General features: G+C 38.2%; 1 protein-coding gene across 1 annotated transcript in view; it reads left to right on the top strand.

Annotated features, from left to right (window-relative positions):
* Nucleotides 1–4,782: 4,782 nt before the first annotated feature.
* C8A (complement C8 alpha chain) overlaps nucleotides 4,783–19,304 on the top strand; it is a 68,985-nt gene continuing 54,463 nt past the window's right edge. The window contains exon 1 of the mRNA XM_061186529.1: nucleotides 4,783–4,859. Coding sequence (XP_061042512.1) covers nucleotides 4,783–4,859 — 77 coding nt within the window. The remainder of the gene's footprint in view (nucleotides 4,860–19,304) is intronic.

Raw genomic sequence — 19,304 nt, 5'->3', positions numbered from 1 at the left:
GGCCCAATTCCTGGAAGTCCCTGCTCCTTCCCCAAAATAGTTTAAATAATCCTCCCAGTCATTAGCGTATCAAATTACCCAGCCCATAAAAACTAACCTCCCCATATTTCAGGCCACTCTCACTTTCTGAGATGACCCCATGCCCTGGGGCTGCTCTCACCTTCGGAGTCAGACCTCATTCTGCCTATGGAATGTGTATCTCTCTCAGTAAACCTGCTTTCTTTCACTTTACTATGGCTCACTTTTGAATTCCTTCCTGCAAGAAGCCAAGAACCCTCACTTGGCAGCCTGTCCCAGGGACTCACCAGAGACCTGGGACGTGACCACCCTCTTGCGCCCCATTTTCCTGCAACAAGCCCAGGGCACCTGGATGTGTACCTCCCACATTTCATGCTCCTTCATCATCTCTTTGCTGGGCCCCCCCTCTCTTCCACTTTCCTCCTTCATTGGTACTTAAATGAAAGCTTCCATGCTATGAAAGAGACAAACAGGTACTGGGAAGAAGGAGCAGGAAGAAGGGGAAGGATTGTTTAAATAAACAAGCAACTGCTGTTCAGAATTTCCAATTGAGGACAGATTTCCTTATTTCCTCTACAGTTCTTCAATCCTATCCTGATAGGTATTATTTTACCCATTTTACAGACATAGAAACTGAGGCTAGGAAACAATGACTGGTTAGTGGTATTTTCTGACCTACAGCTGCGCTCTTTCCATTCTAGCAAATTGCCTCTATTTGCATTCAATTTGCAGACCCTGCATTGAGCAACCTGCAGGCCCAGTACAGAGGAATGTGGCCTAGAGCTTCTGAAGCTTTTCAGAGAGCACAGGTCTGGCTGTCACCCTGTGGTGGCAGTCTGGGCCGACACAGGACATGTTCCACTCTGAGGTCATAACTCACAAGCTGATTTAGATAGTGGAAAGTGTTTCTCTGAGATAAGCTATGCATTTTCAAAATGAATTGCCATCTCGCTGTCTACTCTGCATGGTATTTTATAACTATCTATCTTTGATAACAGAATGCTACAATTAAGGTGAAATCTGCATATGTAAACTTAACCATTTTTTGGCATTTCCCATTCATCTTAGAACATTTTGGCTGAAAACAGATGAGTGACCTGCTCCCATCCCAACACACACACACACACACACACACACACACACACACTCACATGCGCTCACACATTTAGTCACAGAGGCAGGGAACCATCCCATTTGACTTCGCTTCTCTCTTGATTCTATCCTGTGATTCTCCTTCCATTCACTTGATTTTGCCTTCTTTGCCCCTGGAAATGATATTCATTCTCTGAGCTAAGGCATAATAAACAGAGAACTGGACTCGGAGCCAGAAGACCCAGGCCTTAGTCCTGATATAACACTTAGTCATTGTGTGACCAGACCAAAAACGATCTCAGGTTTTAAAGTTGGACAGATTATAAATCCCTGACTCTGAGACTCACCAGCTGTGCAACTGCAGGCAAATTACTTAACTACTCTGAAACTCAGTATTCTCATCTTCAAAACAGCACTGTTATTACTGTCTTGCAAGATCACTATGAAGATTAAAAACGTTAAAAAATGTTTTTAAAAAACACAAAAAGTGGGAGGTACAAGGCCTAGTACCCTATGTCTCTAATTTCTGTTTTCCACCTTAATCACTGTCTCTCTGACTCAGAATTCTCTTCAGAATAATTGTATTTATCTCACAAGATTATTCTGAGGATTAAATGAGAAAATATACCTGAAAATATTATGAAATTGTAAAGTATTTTTAGTCCTTTGCTCATTCACTCAATCAACCAATATTTCTTAGTAAAGATTCAGTGGTAAGTGATATGGGTGATAATAAAGAAGAATCAGACATAGAATTTACCCTCAAGAAACGTTCATTCTTGAGATATACCCCAACCCACTGGAAGAACATAATATGAGGCAAAATTGAAAAGTGCTGGTGATGTATTTGTAAGGTTCAAGGATAACAAGGAGACACCCTCCAGATGAGGTCATCAGCCAAGGCTCCTTGACGGACCTGCTGTTTGAGAAAACACTTGGCACAAGGGTAGTGGATAACGGATAAAGGTTGTTCGGGTCCAGCATCAACAAGATCACAGCAGTGAGAAAGTGTGAGGAAGGTAAGGGAACCTAGCCTACAGTATGGGGGATTGTTGGAGGGTTGTGGCTGATAAGGTTGCAAAGGTGGGTTGGGACCCATTTCTGGAGGAATTTGGACTTCTAATCTTATAGAAGATGGGGGATCCGCGGAACGCCTTTGAGCAGGAGAGTGAGTTTTCAGAGCCAGCTTTCCTGGAGATGAATCCAGCTGTAATGTACAGGGAGGTCTGGAGTGAGGACAAACAGAGCCTCCCTAGGAGTCTGTTAGGAGAGTTTCGGAGAGAGCCGAGGCCTTGAAATGGATCGAAGGGTGCGAATGAAGGTGGGAAGCTTGGAGGGAAAATATTACAGAGGAAAAATGATAGAATTTAAGGGATCAAGTTGTGGGTGTGGAGGGTAAGAGAGGTGAGCCAAGGATAAGGAGGGGTCCTGAGTGCCACTGAAGTCTTGGGTGAGGAGAAAAGGCATCAGAGAAATCTCAAGAAGGAACTGGTCTAAGGAGGAAGACAATATTGCCTATATGAAAGAAGAAAAATAATTCACCAGAATTCCAGGGGTCAGGGAGAGGCAGACCAGCCTTTTGGTGGTCTTTCCCAACCTTGGCACTATTGACATTTGGAGCCAGAGAATTCCTTGTTTGGGGAGCTGTCCTGTGCGTTGTAGGACATTTAGCACCCACTAGATGCCAGCAACACAACCCCCAAAGTGGTGACAACTTTGTGATAAATGTCCCAGGAAATTTTCAAATGTCCCCTGAGAGGCAAAATCATCCCCACTTGAGACCCCTGTTGTAGGGAGAAGTCTGCTTCCCATGAGAAACACTGTCGAGGTGCTGAAGGAAAACCTGAGTTACACTCCCCAGGGGGCCGATAGACCTGTGTCAGGAACTTGGACTTTGGATGGAACGAGGAGGGAGAAGGGAGGCAGCTAGGGAGCTGGTGGAAAGAAGTGGGTTCCAGATGTGCCACCCTGAGCTGCCCCAAGGGTACCCAGACATAACACCCCCCGTCACACCCACATTTCAGTAAAAGCACTGTGAGTTACTGGATTACTTGTGGAAAAAGGAAAAAGAACAGAGTTTTCCAAATGGGTCAGAAGGATTGTAAAACTGCAGCAAATGGGCTTCCCTGGTGGCGCAGTGGTTGAGAATCTGCCTGCCAGTGCAGGGGACACGGGTTCGAGCCCTGGTCTGGGAGGATCCCACATGCCGCGGAGCAACTAGGCCCGTGAGCCACAACTACTGAGCCTGCGCGTCTGGAGCCTGTGCTCCGCAACAAGAGAGGCCGCGATAGTGAGAGGCCCGTGCACCGCGATGAAGAGTGGCCCCCGCTTGCCGCAACTAGAGAAAGCCCTTGCACAGAAACGAAGACCCATCACAGCCATAAATAAATAAATAAATAAATAAATTTAAAAAAAAAAACAAAAAAAAACTGCAGCCAAGAGGACCCAGGAGTCAAAACAAAGAGAGGGAAGGAGGAAGAGACACACAGAAATCAGGGGCTGGAGGGGCTTTCTAGGACCTGGAATGGGTGTTCACTTTTGTCAAATTTTACCTAAATCTCTGAAGAAATGGAGACAATAACAAATGGGTGCCTTATTTAAATCTCCATAATTAAACGAGGTACACATTCCTTACACATGTAAGTTATTCAGTACATTTTTTTCATAGCTTTGAGATTAATAATGATAGTACTGGCCAATCCTGCTAATGAGAGAATTTAAGTATTGCCAAGGACATCAAGATAGCTGTCCATTCCTGAGCAACTTAGTTAACTTTTCTGGACCTTCATTTCTTCAACTGCAAAATGAATTGAATCATTTTCGTCTCATAGACTTGTGGTGACGATTAAGTAAAATAAGACAAATGAAATGCCTGCCACATGTTCAATTATTATCTATCTTTCTATCTATCCAACTCTTCTTTAATTAATTTATGACTATGTCATAATTTATGACTATTAATTATGACTAAGAGAATGTATGTAGATATGGTATCACCAGTCCAGGGTGTGGTTGTTATGGCAATTCTAGAGGATGCTTCTGGAGATATCCATTTAAGGCATGTGGTTCCCTGAAGACACAAATATGCTAGATGGTAATGATACCCAATGTCTGGACGAGAAGTGGAAAGTTCATTCAATTACCCACATTTCTCGGGCTCCAGATGTTTGACAATACATTGGAGAACTTCCCCATGTAACTATTAGCATTTCCTATATTTTGCTGGCTGTTTGTAGCAGAGCTGAAACACCAGTATGAGCCTTGTTTCAGTCTTGCAAAACAAATTGATCTAACCTCAAAAGTTCCAAGAGCTACTCAAAAAGACCACGAATCCTGGAGCTATATCTTGGTTTGGCTTTTGCCTCATCCTGAAAATAAGATCCCTTTGCTTAGCCGAAATTGGTTAAATATCCTCCTTTCCTCAACCATATGGGTATAGCTTTTCCAAAGGTCTGAAGGACAGTGGCCTTTGGTGTCTGGGATTTTAGGGTATTTGGCTAATCAATACCCCGGTAAGTAATTAACCACATCTGAATGAGAATCAAGTGAGTTCTGTTCGTTTCAAACATTAGGTAGATCTTATAGATCCCAGCCTGTAGATTTCTTTTACTCCAACTCCCCGAATAGTTTTATTCCTCTCTAGGTAATATAGGGTGGTGGCTTCTGGATGAGATGTTTGCTGTTGCTTTTTTCCTCTTGTCTTTGATGACTTGTCAGCCTGGGATAGCCATACAGGAGAAGGTGAACTGGTGAGTTGGCCAAAAGTTTCTGCAAAATTTGCAGTTAGGGGTTACTTGGTGGGGAACTGAGACACTCTCATGTTTGCAACAGGCTGTTTTAGGATGGAATGTGACCTCTTTCCACATTATTACTAATTCAGTGAAGGAGTCCAGGTCAGTGACAAGAGCATTCACTTGGTGTCGGATGGACCTGTGTGCAAATCACAGCTCCAAGACTTAGGAGCTGGGTGATCTAGAGTAAATCAGATAATTGCTTTGTGCTTGCTTCCCGATCTGTAAAATGAGAATAATAATGCCTCTTCTATAAGAGTTAATGAACATGAAATAAAATATTGGATATAAAGTATACTCAACTTAATAAATAATAGTTCTCTTGAGTTATATTGGACAATTAACCTCTGCTTATCCATTTGTGTGTAAGAATACCCATCTCATAGTGTTTTGGGAAGGATAAAATTAGATAATGTATATAAAATTATCTTGGGAAAGGCAAGAGACTGTAAAGATGCTGAGTCTTTTCATTCTAGAAACGACTTAACCTTTTGCTATGGAGTAACGAATAGAAGTGATATTTTCATACGTACATTGCATTTTACCCATTCCATTTCCTTGAATATCCCAAACTGGCTTCACGGTTGTTTTTTTTTTAAATCTTAACATCAAGTATTTTGTGGTGCTTAAACAGCCTCTTATTTTGCCTTTGTGATAGCTTTAAAGAAGTCCCTCTCTCCCAAACATTGAAGATTTTAAGTAGAGTTATTTTATTCAAATTCTTGTTGGATGATTCAATTTTGAATCATTATTGCTTTTAAATGCTAGACTAGAGATTTCCTTTAAGTAACAGTTAAGAAGGGGGAAAGGCATTTTTATAAGCAGTTAATTTGCAACTTGTATTTAAAGCAAATACAATTTTGAAAAATCAGAAAATTCATCTCTAATAATTAGAAGATAAAGGCAAGAGAACTGTGGTAAAGGAAATCTCTGCTGAGATACTCTTAATTATAAAAGCTTATCACTGTAATCCTTTTTGAAAATGAACAAAGAGTCTTATGTTTGAACTTATCAAATAAGAAAGACCAGTGAAGAGGCAAATTTGAAGTGAAGGCAAAAGAGAACCAATTAAATACGTTACAAAGTGCTGAAGTAGGAAGTCACAAGGTCTTTTTGTCTAATGCCAGTGTGCCTGACCCTGGCTTTGCAAATGCAAAACTACATGGTGAAATAACTTTACTGGGTTCAGATTCTGGCACTGGCATTTACTATTTCTGTAATCTTAGGCAAGTTATTTAAGTTTTCTGGGCTGTAAAGTGGGAGGCAAGTAAGAGGAAGAATTAAATGCATAAAAAGTATTTAGAACAATGCCTGGTACTTAGTAAGTTTTCAATGAAAGCTGTTGCCAGTAGTGGTGTGTGATTGTCATGGTCATTTTTTGGGTATTTTTCACCTCTCTGATGGTTGATAAAAACTAGAATAAATTTGTAATGTGCCTATACATTATTGATACAATGTATAAAATAGACAACTGATGGGAACATACTGTATATGTATAGCACAGGGAACTCTACCTAATGCACTGTGGTAACCTAAATGGGAGGGAAGTCCAAAAGGGTGGGGATATCTGTATGTGTATGGCTGATTCATTTTGTTGTGCAGTGGAAGCTAAAACAACATTGTAAAGCAACCATACTCCAATAAAAATTATTTAAAAAAATAAAATAAAATTTAACAATGAAAAAAAATTGCAATGTGCCAATTAGTATGGATCTTTTGGATTAGTCTCACTTCAAACTTTAAAAAAATTTAACAATGGCAAAATAACTAACAATTTATTTTTCTTAAATAAAATATAAACACTAACATTGAAAACAGATGATATACATTTACATTTTTAATGGTATACATTTATTTTTATAAGCTCATATTTACCATTATTATAAAGTATATTGCCTGTGTGTTATTATACCATTACTATAAATTCTTAGAAAAGTGTGGTTGTTTGAGAAAAATATTTTAAGACAATGTTGATGAAAAGACGTTATATTCAACCTCAAAAAGCAATGACTCTCTCTTATGTGTTTTATACAAATAATACATTTTAGCATGTGTGTTGCTTTAAAAAGTTAAAAAAATTTTTCAATCCTTTTAATTTATTGAGATTTGTTTTATGACAAAGAATATGATATATCTTAGTGAATATGTCACAGGCATTTCAAAGTGTGTATTCGTCTGTTGTGTGTAGTTCTAAGTCATTAAGTTGGTTATTAATGCTGCTCAAGTTTACACCTCCTTGTCTATCAATTACTGAGGGAGGAATGTTGCATCCCCAAGTATATTTGTGGATTTGTCTATTTCTCCTTTCAGTTCTATCAGTTTTTGTTTCATGTATTTTGAAGCTCTGTTATTATCTGTTTATCTACTTGTCTATCTATCTATGTCTATTTATGTATCTATCTATCTTTCTACATACAGGTTTGTAGGTGATCTGCCCCTTTATCATTATGAAAGGCTTTCATTATCCCTGGGTTTGCATGGTGAATTTTTTTTCCCAATATTTTATTTTAACTTATCTGACTCTTTATATTTTAAAGTATGCCTCATATAGATAGCATATAGATGGGTCTTACTTTATTATCTAGTCTAATAATCTCTGTCTTTTAATCATAGTATTTATACAACTTATATAAGATGTAATTACTGATATGCATGGGTTTGGGTTTACCATCCTTCTATTTGTCCCATCTGTTCTTTGTTTCTATTTTTCTCCTTTTTTTGGTCATCTTTTGCATTTCATATTTTTTCTAATTCCAAATAATTTGTTAGCAATTCTACTTTGTTAATTTATTTTGGTTGTTACTCTAAGCTTTGCAACATTCATCATTAACTTATCACAGCCTACCTTCAAATAATATGATACCACTTCTGATACCATTTTTATTCTTCCTGAGTAACTTCTTTTGACCTTTCTTATAGTGCAGAATGAATTTTGGTGAGGGAGTTATCCATTTTCGTTAGTCTAAAGAACTCTTTATTTTGCCTTTATTTTGAAGGGTATCTTTGATGAATATAAAATTCTAAGTGAAAAGCTTCCTTTTTTCCTCTCACATCACTTTGAAGACATTAATATCATTCCATTATCTTCAGCTTGTATAATCTTTGAGGAGAGATCCACTTTGTTATGGACTCCTTTAATATTTTATCATTGATTTCCAGCAGTCTGATTATGATGTGCCTAGGTGTGCTTCTGTGGATTTATAGCTCTCATCAAATTTGGGGAAAAAAATTTTGCCACTATTAATTCAAACATGTTTTCTGCCACATACTTTCTCCTCTGCTTCTGATCGCAGGTATGCTCGACTCCCTGATATTATTCCACAGGTCACTGAGGCCCTGTTCTTTTTTTTATTGTTTTTGGCAGTATTTTTTCTCTGTTTCATTTTGGATAGTTTCTATATCTGTAAGTTTACTGATCTTTTCTTTTGCAGTATTTAATCTGTTTTTTAGCCCATCCAATGGATCTTTCATTTTGGTTTTTATAATTTTTCAGCTTCAAAACTTTCATTTGGTACTTTTTTATATCTTTTACTTCTCATCATGTCCATGATTCCCCTTACTTTAATATACTTAAAATAACTCAAAATCCTTGTTTGCTACTTCCATCACTTTTATTTCATAGGTCTTTAGAATTAGGAGGGACTTTGACATCTAATTTAATCCACTCATGTTACAGATAAGGAAATTGAGTCCCAGAAAGAGAAGGGGAATATTAAATAACAACCAGACCACTCCTCTAGGCATTTTATGAATATTGACCAATTTAAACCTCATTATGTCCCTCTAAGACTGTTGTAATCATTATCCCCTCCAGTTGAGAGCCAGAGAGGAAACAAAGCAATTTGATATGTCAGTCACCCAGTTTCCTAGTTGTACAGTCAGGCCTTCTAATCCCCAGATCAGTGTTATTACACCATTACTGCTACCCTCACCCACCAGAAAAAAAAAATCTTTTCAAAACTGAGCACCCATTTTGATAAGCACTATTTACAATAGCCAGGACATGGAAGCAACCAAAATGTCCATCAATGGCTAGAGGAATGGCTAAAGGAATGGCTAAAGAAGATATGGTACATATATACAATGGAATATTACCCAGCCATAAAAAAGAATGAAATAATGCCATTTGCAGCAACATGGATGCAACTAGAGATTATCATACTGAGTGAAGTAAGTCAAAGGCAAATACCATATGATATCGCTTATATGTGGAATCTAAAAAAATGGTACAAATGAACTTATTTACAAAACAGAAATAGAGTCACAGATGTAGAAAACAAACTTATGGTTACCGGCGGGTAAGGGGGAGGAGGGTAAATTGGGAGATTGGGATTGACATATATACACTACTATATATAAAATAGATAACAAATAATGACCTACTGTATAGCACAGGGAACTCTACGCAATACTCTGTGATGACCTATATGGGAAAAGAATCTAAAAAAGAGTGGATATATGTATATGCATAACTGATTCACTTTACTGTATACCTGAAACTAACACAACATTGTAAATCAACTATACTCCAATAAAATTTTTTTTTACAAAAAAGCAAAACAAATATTTAATTTGGAATTAGGATACCCAAAGGTTTTTATAACATTTCCAACCCAACATTTCCACTGATGAAGAATGAACAAAATACCTTAGGGGGATTAAAGAAATATGAGTGAAGACCTCAAACGTAGAAGATAACCACAAGGATCTGTTTGCTTCTTTAAATAGGTCATATAGGCAGTGGATCCTAATGCAATTTAAATCACTATCTTCTTTTTTATTTTATTGTTTCATGGGCATCAGAGTGTTCACCAAAGTAACCCAGGCCAGGGCCGTGTGAATATTTTCTATAGCTGTCCAGATGACTGGAAATCAACATGAATTCAGGCTGCATGAAATTTTAGCTAATATAAACAATTGGAGTAGTGGATGTGACTCAAAGTGAGTCTCATGACTATGGACACTTTTTTTCGGGGTAACTAATCTTTAGCTATACTTCAAGCGGCATTGGGTGTGGGCTTTGATGTGAGATCAACCTGGGTTTAAATCCTGGCTTCACCACTTAGTGGCTATGGAACTTGGGTAAGTTACTTAAACTCTCTAAGGCTTAACTTTCTCATCTATAAAATAGAGACAATACATATTTCATAGAGTGCTTGTCAGGAGTTAAGAGAGTTAATATAAAGCAATGAGCATAGAAACTGCCACATGGATATGCTTTTAGAAAATTACTTTTATTACTCTATTTCCCTTTTGTCAGAAATCCTTCATAGTATTTCTTGGAATGTGTTTTTAAAATGCATAGATTTGGGAGTCAAAACAACCTTGGTTTGAATTCTTGCTTTACCTCTTACTATCTATATAACCTTAACCACATTATTTCATCTTCCTCTGAATCTGTTTTACTTATCTATAAAATAGGTATAATAATTCCTACTCCACAGGGGTCTAGTAAAATTTAAATTATATAACATAAGATCAAATGAGATAATATATTCATACAAAAGTTTTTATTGAGTTCCCACTGTATGCCAGGTACTGTGCTCAGGGGACCGTGGTGATCAGTAGAGTCATGACCCCTGCCTTGCAGAACTTGGAGTCTAAGGGTGGGAATAAAGTGTGGGAGGCTCTACATATGTGGGATTATGTTAGCATAGGGCAAGGCAAACCATCTGGAGGACATGAGACTTAACTGAACTGGTAAGGTCTGACCAGATGGATGAGGTGTGATTATTCAGTGTGGAGGAAAGAGCATTATGCATATATTGCAGGACAGCCTGGAACATGCTTAGAACCAGAAGTTCTGTGTGGAATTCTATCTGTACCTGGAACACAGTAGACACTTTTTTTTCATTTGTTCATTCATTCATTCATTCATTCATTCCTTTTATTCATTCATTCAATACATATTCCAGGTATGCTACATGATGAACAAAATAGATAATGTCCTTACTCTCCTGGAATTTACAGTGTAGTGATGGAATCAGTCAATAAACATGTAAACCAAACATTTCAGTAAAAATTGTGATAAACAGTATGAAGGAAGCAAACAGGGTCCTTTGATAGAGGCTATCGAGCAATCTAAAAATAGGCAGGTTGGGGCGTTCTCTACAGAGGTGGATTTAAGCTGAGATACGAAGGATGGTGAGGAGAAACCAAGTGAAGAGTAGGGAGAGTGGAGAGGTCAGTACATGCTAAGATCCCCCTGCAGGAAATGGCTCATCACATTTGAGGACCTGCAGGATGGGAGCAGCACGAGACCAGGGGATTGAGTCCTGAGAGGATGTCAGAAAGATGGGCAGGGGCCAGATCACAGAGGACCTTGGGCACCATGATGAGGAATTTTGATTTTAGTCTATGTGTAGTAAAAAACAAACAAACAAAGAAACAAACAAAAATCACTGGAGGGTCTTATACAGGAGGGATATTATCTGATTTCTAATTTTAAAAAATCATCCTGGTGTCTGTGCAGAGAAGGGATTGGAGGAAATTGAAGTGGAATATCTTGGACCATAGGAGGCCATAGCAATTATCTGGGTGAGAGATAACGGTGCCTTAAATTAGGACGGAGGCAGTTGAGACAGGCAGAAGGGAAGATATTTGAGATATATCTTGAAAGCAAAATTGACAGAAATTTCCAAAGGACTGGATATGGGGGTGAGGGCAAGGAAGGAATTAAAGACCACTGTTAGGTATCTGGCTTAAGCAACTGTGTGTTAGGGTCCACTTACTGATGTGGATAAAATTGAGAGAGGAACAGTTAAAAGGAGAAAATTAAGAGTTTCGATTCAGAGCCATTAAGTTTGCCACGCCTGCCAGGCACCTAGTAGAGATATAAAATGGGGCAGTTGGATAAACAAAACAGGATTTCTGAGCAGTGGTCCAGGTTGAAGATCTAAATCTAGGAGGCATTAGCATAGGTGGTATGTGAAACCCAGGAAATGGATATCACCTTCTTAAGAGTGAGAAAAGCAAAAAAAGAAAGGCAAGACTGCACCCTGAGGAATTCTAGTTTTCAGACACATCAAAGAGAACTGGCCACAGAGGTAGGATGGGGGCAAGGAAGTGTGGTACTGAAGAAGTCCAAGAGAGGAAAGATTTCAAGAAGGAACAATGGTTAACAGAGGGCAATTAAGACCAAGCTGGAAAACTTTCCACTGGATTTAGCAACATGGAGGTCACTGGAGATTCAGCACTTTCAAAGTCAAATTTTAAATATATTTCATGATGTAATTCCCATGTAACTGAATGGGAGTAGCTCCAGGTTATATAATTAGTGACAATCAGTCTTGAATATAAGCTAAGCCTATTTATTAGGATGACCCACTGGAAATACTCAGGGTTGGGCCTTCTGACCTAGCCTGGGATGGGTAGCTAATTAATTATTTTGTGATCTAAATTGCTGAGGTGGCCACATTCTGGGGTCAAGCATTTGACTCACAGATTACATGTTCAAGTCTAGGTTTTAGGCCATTTTAGGCCTTTTGCCCAAAATGCCACCCTATCTAAAAAGGCAGATGGAAAGCATCTCCAGCCCTCCACAGCACAGGCATTCAATATGTTTTTGATGAAGATGGAGAGATTTGATGAGCATGTCTGGGATTGAGAAGGTTAGAGAGAAGAAACTAACATGTATGTCAGGCTGATGCTTGGGGCTTTCCATGCTTTGCATATGTAATCTCACTCCATATTCAAAACAGTCTCACAAGTTACTATTATCTCTGTTTTTTAGCTGTAAATAGCAGAAACTGGATTTAAATGCATGTTTGGTAGACTCGAAAGTCCTTTCTGTTACATCAGTGCTTCCTTAACTGTGTTACGTAGTCTTACAGATATTACATGAAAGAAAAAAATGACCTATAGTCAAAAATTGGGTAAATGCTCTGTTAAGTAAATTAAAATGCAGAACTTTTCAGAGCCTTGATGTGTTGTTGGGCATTTTAAATCTCCAAGAGCAGTATGTTGTATACAATTTATCCAAATGTATTTGACCAGGTAACTTTACTTCTTTTCCTCCTCACCTCTGGTGCATATCTCAGGAACTAGTACTCCACAGAGCATACTTTGGGAACCCTGCACATAGCACTATATTCCCTTGTGGTCATTCTACAGATGAAAAACTTAATAGCCAGACAGTTAAAGAAACTTGCTCATAGTGGCACAGCAAGGTAGATGCCAACTGAAGACTAGGATCAAAGACTCCTGAATCTGGCTTCCCTGGTGGCGCAGTGGTTGAGAATCTGCCTGCCCATGCAGGGGACACGGGTTCGATCCCTGGTCTGGGAAGATCCCACATGCTGCGGAGCAACTAGGCCCGTGAGCCACAACTACTGAGCCTGCGCGTCTGGAGCCTGTGCTCTGCAACGGGAGAGGCCGCAGCAGTGAGAGTCCCGCGCGCCGCGATGAAGAGTGGCCCCCGCTTGCCGCAACTAGAGAAAGCCCTCGCACAGAAAAAACGAAGACCCAACACAGCCAAAAATAATTAATTAATTAATTAATTAATTTAAAAAAAAAAAAAAAAAGACTCCTGAATCTTACTGCTCTACATTAAATCTCTTCCTGCTTGAGTAAATTTTCAGTAGCTGGGAGATGCTTTCAAACTATTTGCCAAGATTTACTAGGCCACAGATTTATTAGGCCATGGATTTATTAAATGTTCCTGAAGTAATTGAAAAATTGATACGGTTCTTTTGGAAAGCCATTTGGCCATATGTGTCATAAGCTTTGAAACCATTTGTATCCTTCAACCCAGCCATCTTATTCTACAGGAAGTATCTTCAGTAAGTAACTTAGAATACTTAAGTATTCTAAGTAAAACTGGGTGCTCAGTACTCTAATTGTTTAATGTTAGTGGAATGGAACAATGTGCAGTCATCATAAAAAGTTTACATTTCTCTGATAATATTAAATGGAAAAATAAAGATATAAAAATATAATAGTATGACCTCAACTATGTTATAAAAATTAAGAATGAAAGGAAATATAACAAAATATTAATGGTGGTGGAATTTGGGGCAATTTTTTTCTTTTATAATCTTTTCTATGTTCTCTTTAGGAGAACGTATGACTTTTATAATCAACAAAAAATAAACTACCTTAAAAAATTCATTGGAATGATAAGAGAAGATGCCCGTCATATTGATATTGGCTAAAAGGTTGGAGCCCTGTAATGACTTAATGAATGGTCCTTGTGTACCATCTGTAGCCTTGCTTCAGTGATAGCATGACTGTGTGTTCCTCTGTCTAGACATCACGTCACAAAGCTTTTAAAACTACAGCAACACAGCACTGCTCTAAGCTTCTGCTTCCATCTATTAACACTGTTTCCTTCCATTTTGACATCATAATGCAGTCTCTGTGGGCTTACAATGACATTATCTTGACAATTCTACAGTAAGACGCAGAACTAATACTGGAGTCATTTTCTGCTCCCAAACCTCCTCCCTGTAACTTCTCTCCCACGTTTTAGTGATCAGAACTCTTCTTTTCCTCCGTGTTTCTATGCTTCACACTTTTATTATTAGGACAATCTATCAGAAAAATGACATATGGACCAAACCTTGAGCCATTTGAATGTCTAGACACCAGGATCATTTAATTAGATTCTAACTGGAAATTAGGTTCATATAAATTTCTAAACAATGTCATTCTATTTCCCATAACTTGGCTTCATTCTTTCTATCCCCTTTTTATCCTTCCTTCCTTCGTTCTTTCCTTCCTCCTTCCTTCCTTCCCTCCTCTCCCTCTCTCACTTTCTCCCTCCTTTTCTCCCTTTCTTCTTTTCTTTCCTCTCCTAAATATTTACTGAGCACCTTCCTTGGGTCTGGCGCCATGATAAGTGCCAGGGGTTCAGTAGCAAACATATGAACAGTACAAGTACCTGCCTTCATAGAGCTTATGATCTGGTGGAGAAGGCAGAAATTATACAAACATCATAAGTATGATAATTAAGTGTTGAGAAGAAGATGTGCAGAGATTGACAAATCATATGAAGGGAGATATCTATCAGTCTGGGTGTTGAGAAATGTTTTCTTAAGGAACCGATGTTTATGATGAGACTGAAAGATACCTAGGAGTCACCCAGGAGAAAGATAGTTGGATTCTTTCATGATTGGGTTTTACAGATAGGTGTGATCAAGGGAACAGTGGGGTCCAGGAATTCAGGACATAATTAAAATTTTAAAATGATGGATCATGAAATCAAAACTGATTGTAAAGGAAAATGACGATAGGAGAGGTCTTACTGCTAGAGAGAAAGCTTAGGTGTCAATGGATGCTGCAATGAGGTCCAAGAAAAATGCACGGGAATCCTTGAGCATATAGATATAGAAGGAGACGAGGCTGTGGAGCCCCAAATAACTATTTACAGGTGACTCATGAATTAGTGATTTGGAGAAGAAGCTGTTTCAGAGAGTAAGAAAGTCCAGGATGAAAACATGGAAGATAATAAAGTGAAGAAAAGGGTCATTGGAGAGGAAGAAAAGGAGCAACTGAGAGTGCAGAGCATTGGATGGTTCGTTTATAGGGATGCTGAGGTCTCCCAGGATGATGAGAGGAACTGGAGTAGAGAGGAAGATGGTGACCTGAGCACTGAAGTTTTTTTGAAGGGATAATAGGGCTGGTGCTCTATACTAGCATCATTTTATAGATCAGAGTTTCTCAAAGTGTGGTCTACAGACTCCAGGGAGTCCCCAAGATCTTTTCAGGGTGATGCCTGGGAGTTCAAAACAATTTTACAATAATACTAAGACAATATTCGCTCTTTTCACTGTGTTTATGTTTGCACTGACAGTGTAAAAATAATGGTGGACCAGTCCCTCCCATCAGGAAACTTGCACAAGCCTCTTAGATAGCCTCATCCACCAGAGGGCAGACAGCAGAAGCAAGAAGAACTACAATCCTGCAGCCTGTGGAACAAAAACCACCTTCACAGAAAGATAGACAAGATGAAAAGGCAGAGGGCTATGTACCAGATGAAGGAACAAGATAAAACCCCAGAAAAACAACTAAATGAAGTGGAGATAGGCAACCTTCCAGAAAAAGAATTCAGAATAATGATAGTGAAGATGATCCAGGACCTCGGAATAAGAATGGAGGCAAAGATTGAGAAGATGCAAGAAATGTTTAACAAAGACCTAGAAGAATTAAAGAACAAACAAACAGAGATGAACAATATGATAACTGAAATGAAAACTACACTAGAAGGAATCAATAGCAGAATAACTGAGGCAGAAGAACGGACAAGTGACCTGTAAGACAGAATGGTGGAATTCACTGCTGCGGAACAGACTAAAGAAAAAAGAATGAAAAGAAATGAAGACAGCCTAAGAGACCTCTGGGACAACATTAAATGAAACAACATTCGCATTATAGGGGTCCCAGAAGGAGAAGAGAGAGAGAAAGGACCAGAGAAAATATTTGAAGAGATTATAGTCGAAAACTTCCCTAACATGGGAAAGGAAATAGCCACCCAAGTCCAGGAAGCGCAGCGAGTCCCATACAGGATAAACCCAAGGAGAAACACGCCGAGACACATAGTAATCAAAGTGGCAAAACTTAAAGACAAAGAAAAATTATTGAAATCAGCAAGGGAAAAATGAAAAATAACTTACAAGGGAGCTCCCATAAGGTTAAGAGCTGATTTCTCAGCAGAAACTCTACAAGCCAGAAGGGACTGGCATGATATACTTAAAGTGATGAAAGGGAAGAACCTACAACCAAGATTACTCTACCCGGCAAGGACCTCATTCAGATTCGATGGAGAAATCAAAAGCTTTACAGACAAGCAAAAGCTAAGAGAATTCAGCACCACCAAACCAGCTCTACAACAAATGCTAAAGGAACTTCTCTAAGTGGGAAACACAAGAGAAGAAAAGGACCTACCAAAAAAAACCCAAAACAATTAAGAAAATGGTCATAGGAACATACATATCGATAATTACCTTCAATGTGAATGGATTAAATGCTCCAACCAAAGACACAGGCTTGCTGAATGGATACAAAAACAAGACCCATCTATATGCTGTCTACAAGAGACCCACTTCAGACCTAGGGACACATACAGACTGAAAGTGAGGGGATGGAAAAAGATATTCCATGCAAATGGAATTCAAAAGAAAGCTGAAGTAGCAATACTCATATCAGATAAAATAGACTTTAAAATAAAGAATGTTACAAGAGACAAGGAAGGACAATACATAATGATCAAGGGATCAATCCAAGAAGAAGATATAACAATTATAAATATATATGCACCCAACATAGGAGCACCTCAATACATAAGGCAACTGCTAACAGCTATAAAAGAGGAAATCGACAGTGACACAATAATAGTCGGGGACTTTAACACCTCACTTACACCAATGGACAGATCATCCAAAATGAAAACAAATAAGGAAACAGAAGCTTTAAATGACACAATAGACCAGATAGATTTAATTGATATTTATAGGACATTCCATCCAAAAACAGCAGATTACACTTTCTTCTCAAGTGTGCATGGAATATTCTCCAGGAGAGATCACATCTTGGGTCACAAATCAAGCCTCAGTAAATTTAAGAAAATTGAAATCATATCAAGCATCTTTTCTGACCACAATGCTATGAGATTAGAAACGAATTACAGGGGAAAAAACGTAAAAAACACAAACACATGGAGGCTAAACAATACATTACTAAATAACTAAGAGATCACTGAAGAAACCAAAGAGGAAATCAAAAAATACCTATAGACAAATGACGATGAAAAATGCAATCCAAAATCTACAGGATGCAGCAAAAGCAGTTCTAAGAGGGAAGTTTATAGCTATACAAGCCTACCTCAAGAAACAAGAAAAATCTCAAATAAACAATCTAACCTTACACCTAAAGGAACTAGAGAAAGAAGAACAAACAAAACCCAAAGTTAGCAGAAGGAAAGAAATCATAAAGATCAGAGCAGAAATAAATGAAATAGAAACAAAGAAAACAATAGCAAAGATCAATCAAACTAAAAGCTGGTTCTTGGAGAAGATAAACAAAAATGATAAACCATTAGCCAGACTCAACAAGAAAAAGAGGGAGAGGACTCAAATCCATAAAATTAGAAATGAAAAAGGAGAAGTTACAACAGACACTGCAGAAATACAAAGCATCCTAAGAGACTACTACAAGCAACTCTATGCCAATAAAATGGACAACCTGGAAGAAATGGACAAATTCTTAGAAAGGTATAACCTTCCAAGACTGAACAAGGAAGAAATAGAAAATATGAACAGACCAATCACAAGTAATGAAATTGAAACTGTGATTAAAAATCTTCCAACAAACAAAAGTCCAGGACCAGATGGCTTCACAGGTGAATTCTATCAAACATTTAGAGAAGAGCTAACACCCATCCTTCTCAAACTCTTCCAAAAGTTGCAGAGGAAGGAACACTCCCAAACTCATTCTATGAGGCCACCATCACCCTGATACCAAAACCAGACAAAGATACTACAAAAAAAGAAAATTACAGACCAATATCACTGATGAATATAGTTGCAAAAATCCTCAACAAAATACTAGCAAACAGAATCCAACAACACATTAAAAGGATCATACACCACGATCAAGTGGGATTTATCCCAGGGATGCAAGGATTCTTCAATATACACAAATCAATCAATGTGATACACCATATTAACAAATTGAAGAATAAAAACCATACGATCATCTCAATAGATGCAGAAAAAGCTTTTGACAAAATTCAACACCCATTTATGATAAAAACTCTCCAGAAAGTGGGCATAGAGGGAACCTACCTCAACATAATAAAGGCCATATACGAGAAGCCCACAGCAAACATCATTCTCAATGGTGAAAAACTGAAAGCATTTCCTCTAAGATCAGGAACATGACAAGGATGTCCACTCTCACCACTATTACTAAACATAGTTTTGGAAGTCCTAGCCATGGCAATCAGAGAAGAAAAACAAATAAAAGGAATATAAATTGGAAAAGAAGAAGTAAAACTGTCATTCTTTGCAGATGACATGATACTATACATAGAGAATCCTAAAGATACCACCAGAAAACTACTAGAGCTAATCAATGAATCTGGTAAAGTTGCAGGATACAAAATTAAGGCACAGAAATCTCTTGCATTCCTATACACTAATGATGAAAAATCTGAAAGAGAAATTAAGGAAACACTCCCATTTACCACTGCAACAAAAAGAGTAAAATACCTAGGAATAAACCTACCTAGGGAGACAAAAGACCTGTATGCAGAAAGCTATAAGACACTGATGAAAGAAATTAAAGATGATACCAACAGATGGAGAGATATACCGTGTTCTTGGATTGGAAGAATCAGTATTGTGAAAATGACTATACTACCCAAAGCAATCTACAGATTCAATGCAATCCCTATGAAATTACCAA

The sequence above is a fragment of the Eubalaena glacialis genome, chromosome 3 (assembly GCF_028564815.1).
Source record: "Eubalaena glacialis isolate mEubGla1 chromosome 3, mEubGla1.1.hap2.+ XY, whole genome shotgun sequence".
Classification (NCBI taxonomy): Eukaryota; Metazoa; Chordata; class Mammalia; order Artiodactyla; family Balaenidae; genus Eubalaena; species Eubalaena glacialis.
The sequence above is the reverse complement of the archived record's forward strand: the minus strand, read 5'-3'. Positions and strand labels throughout refer to the sequence as shown.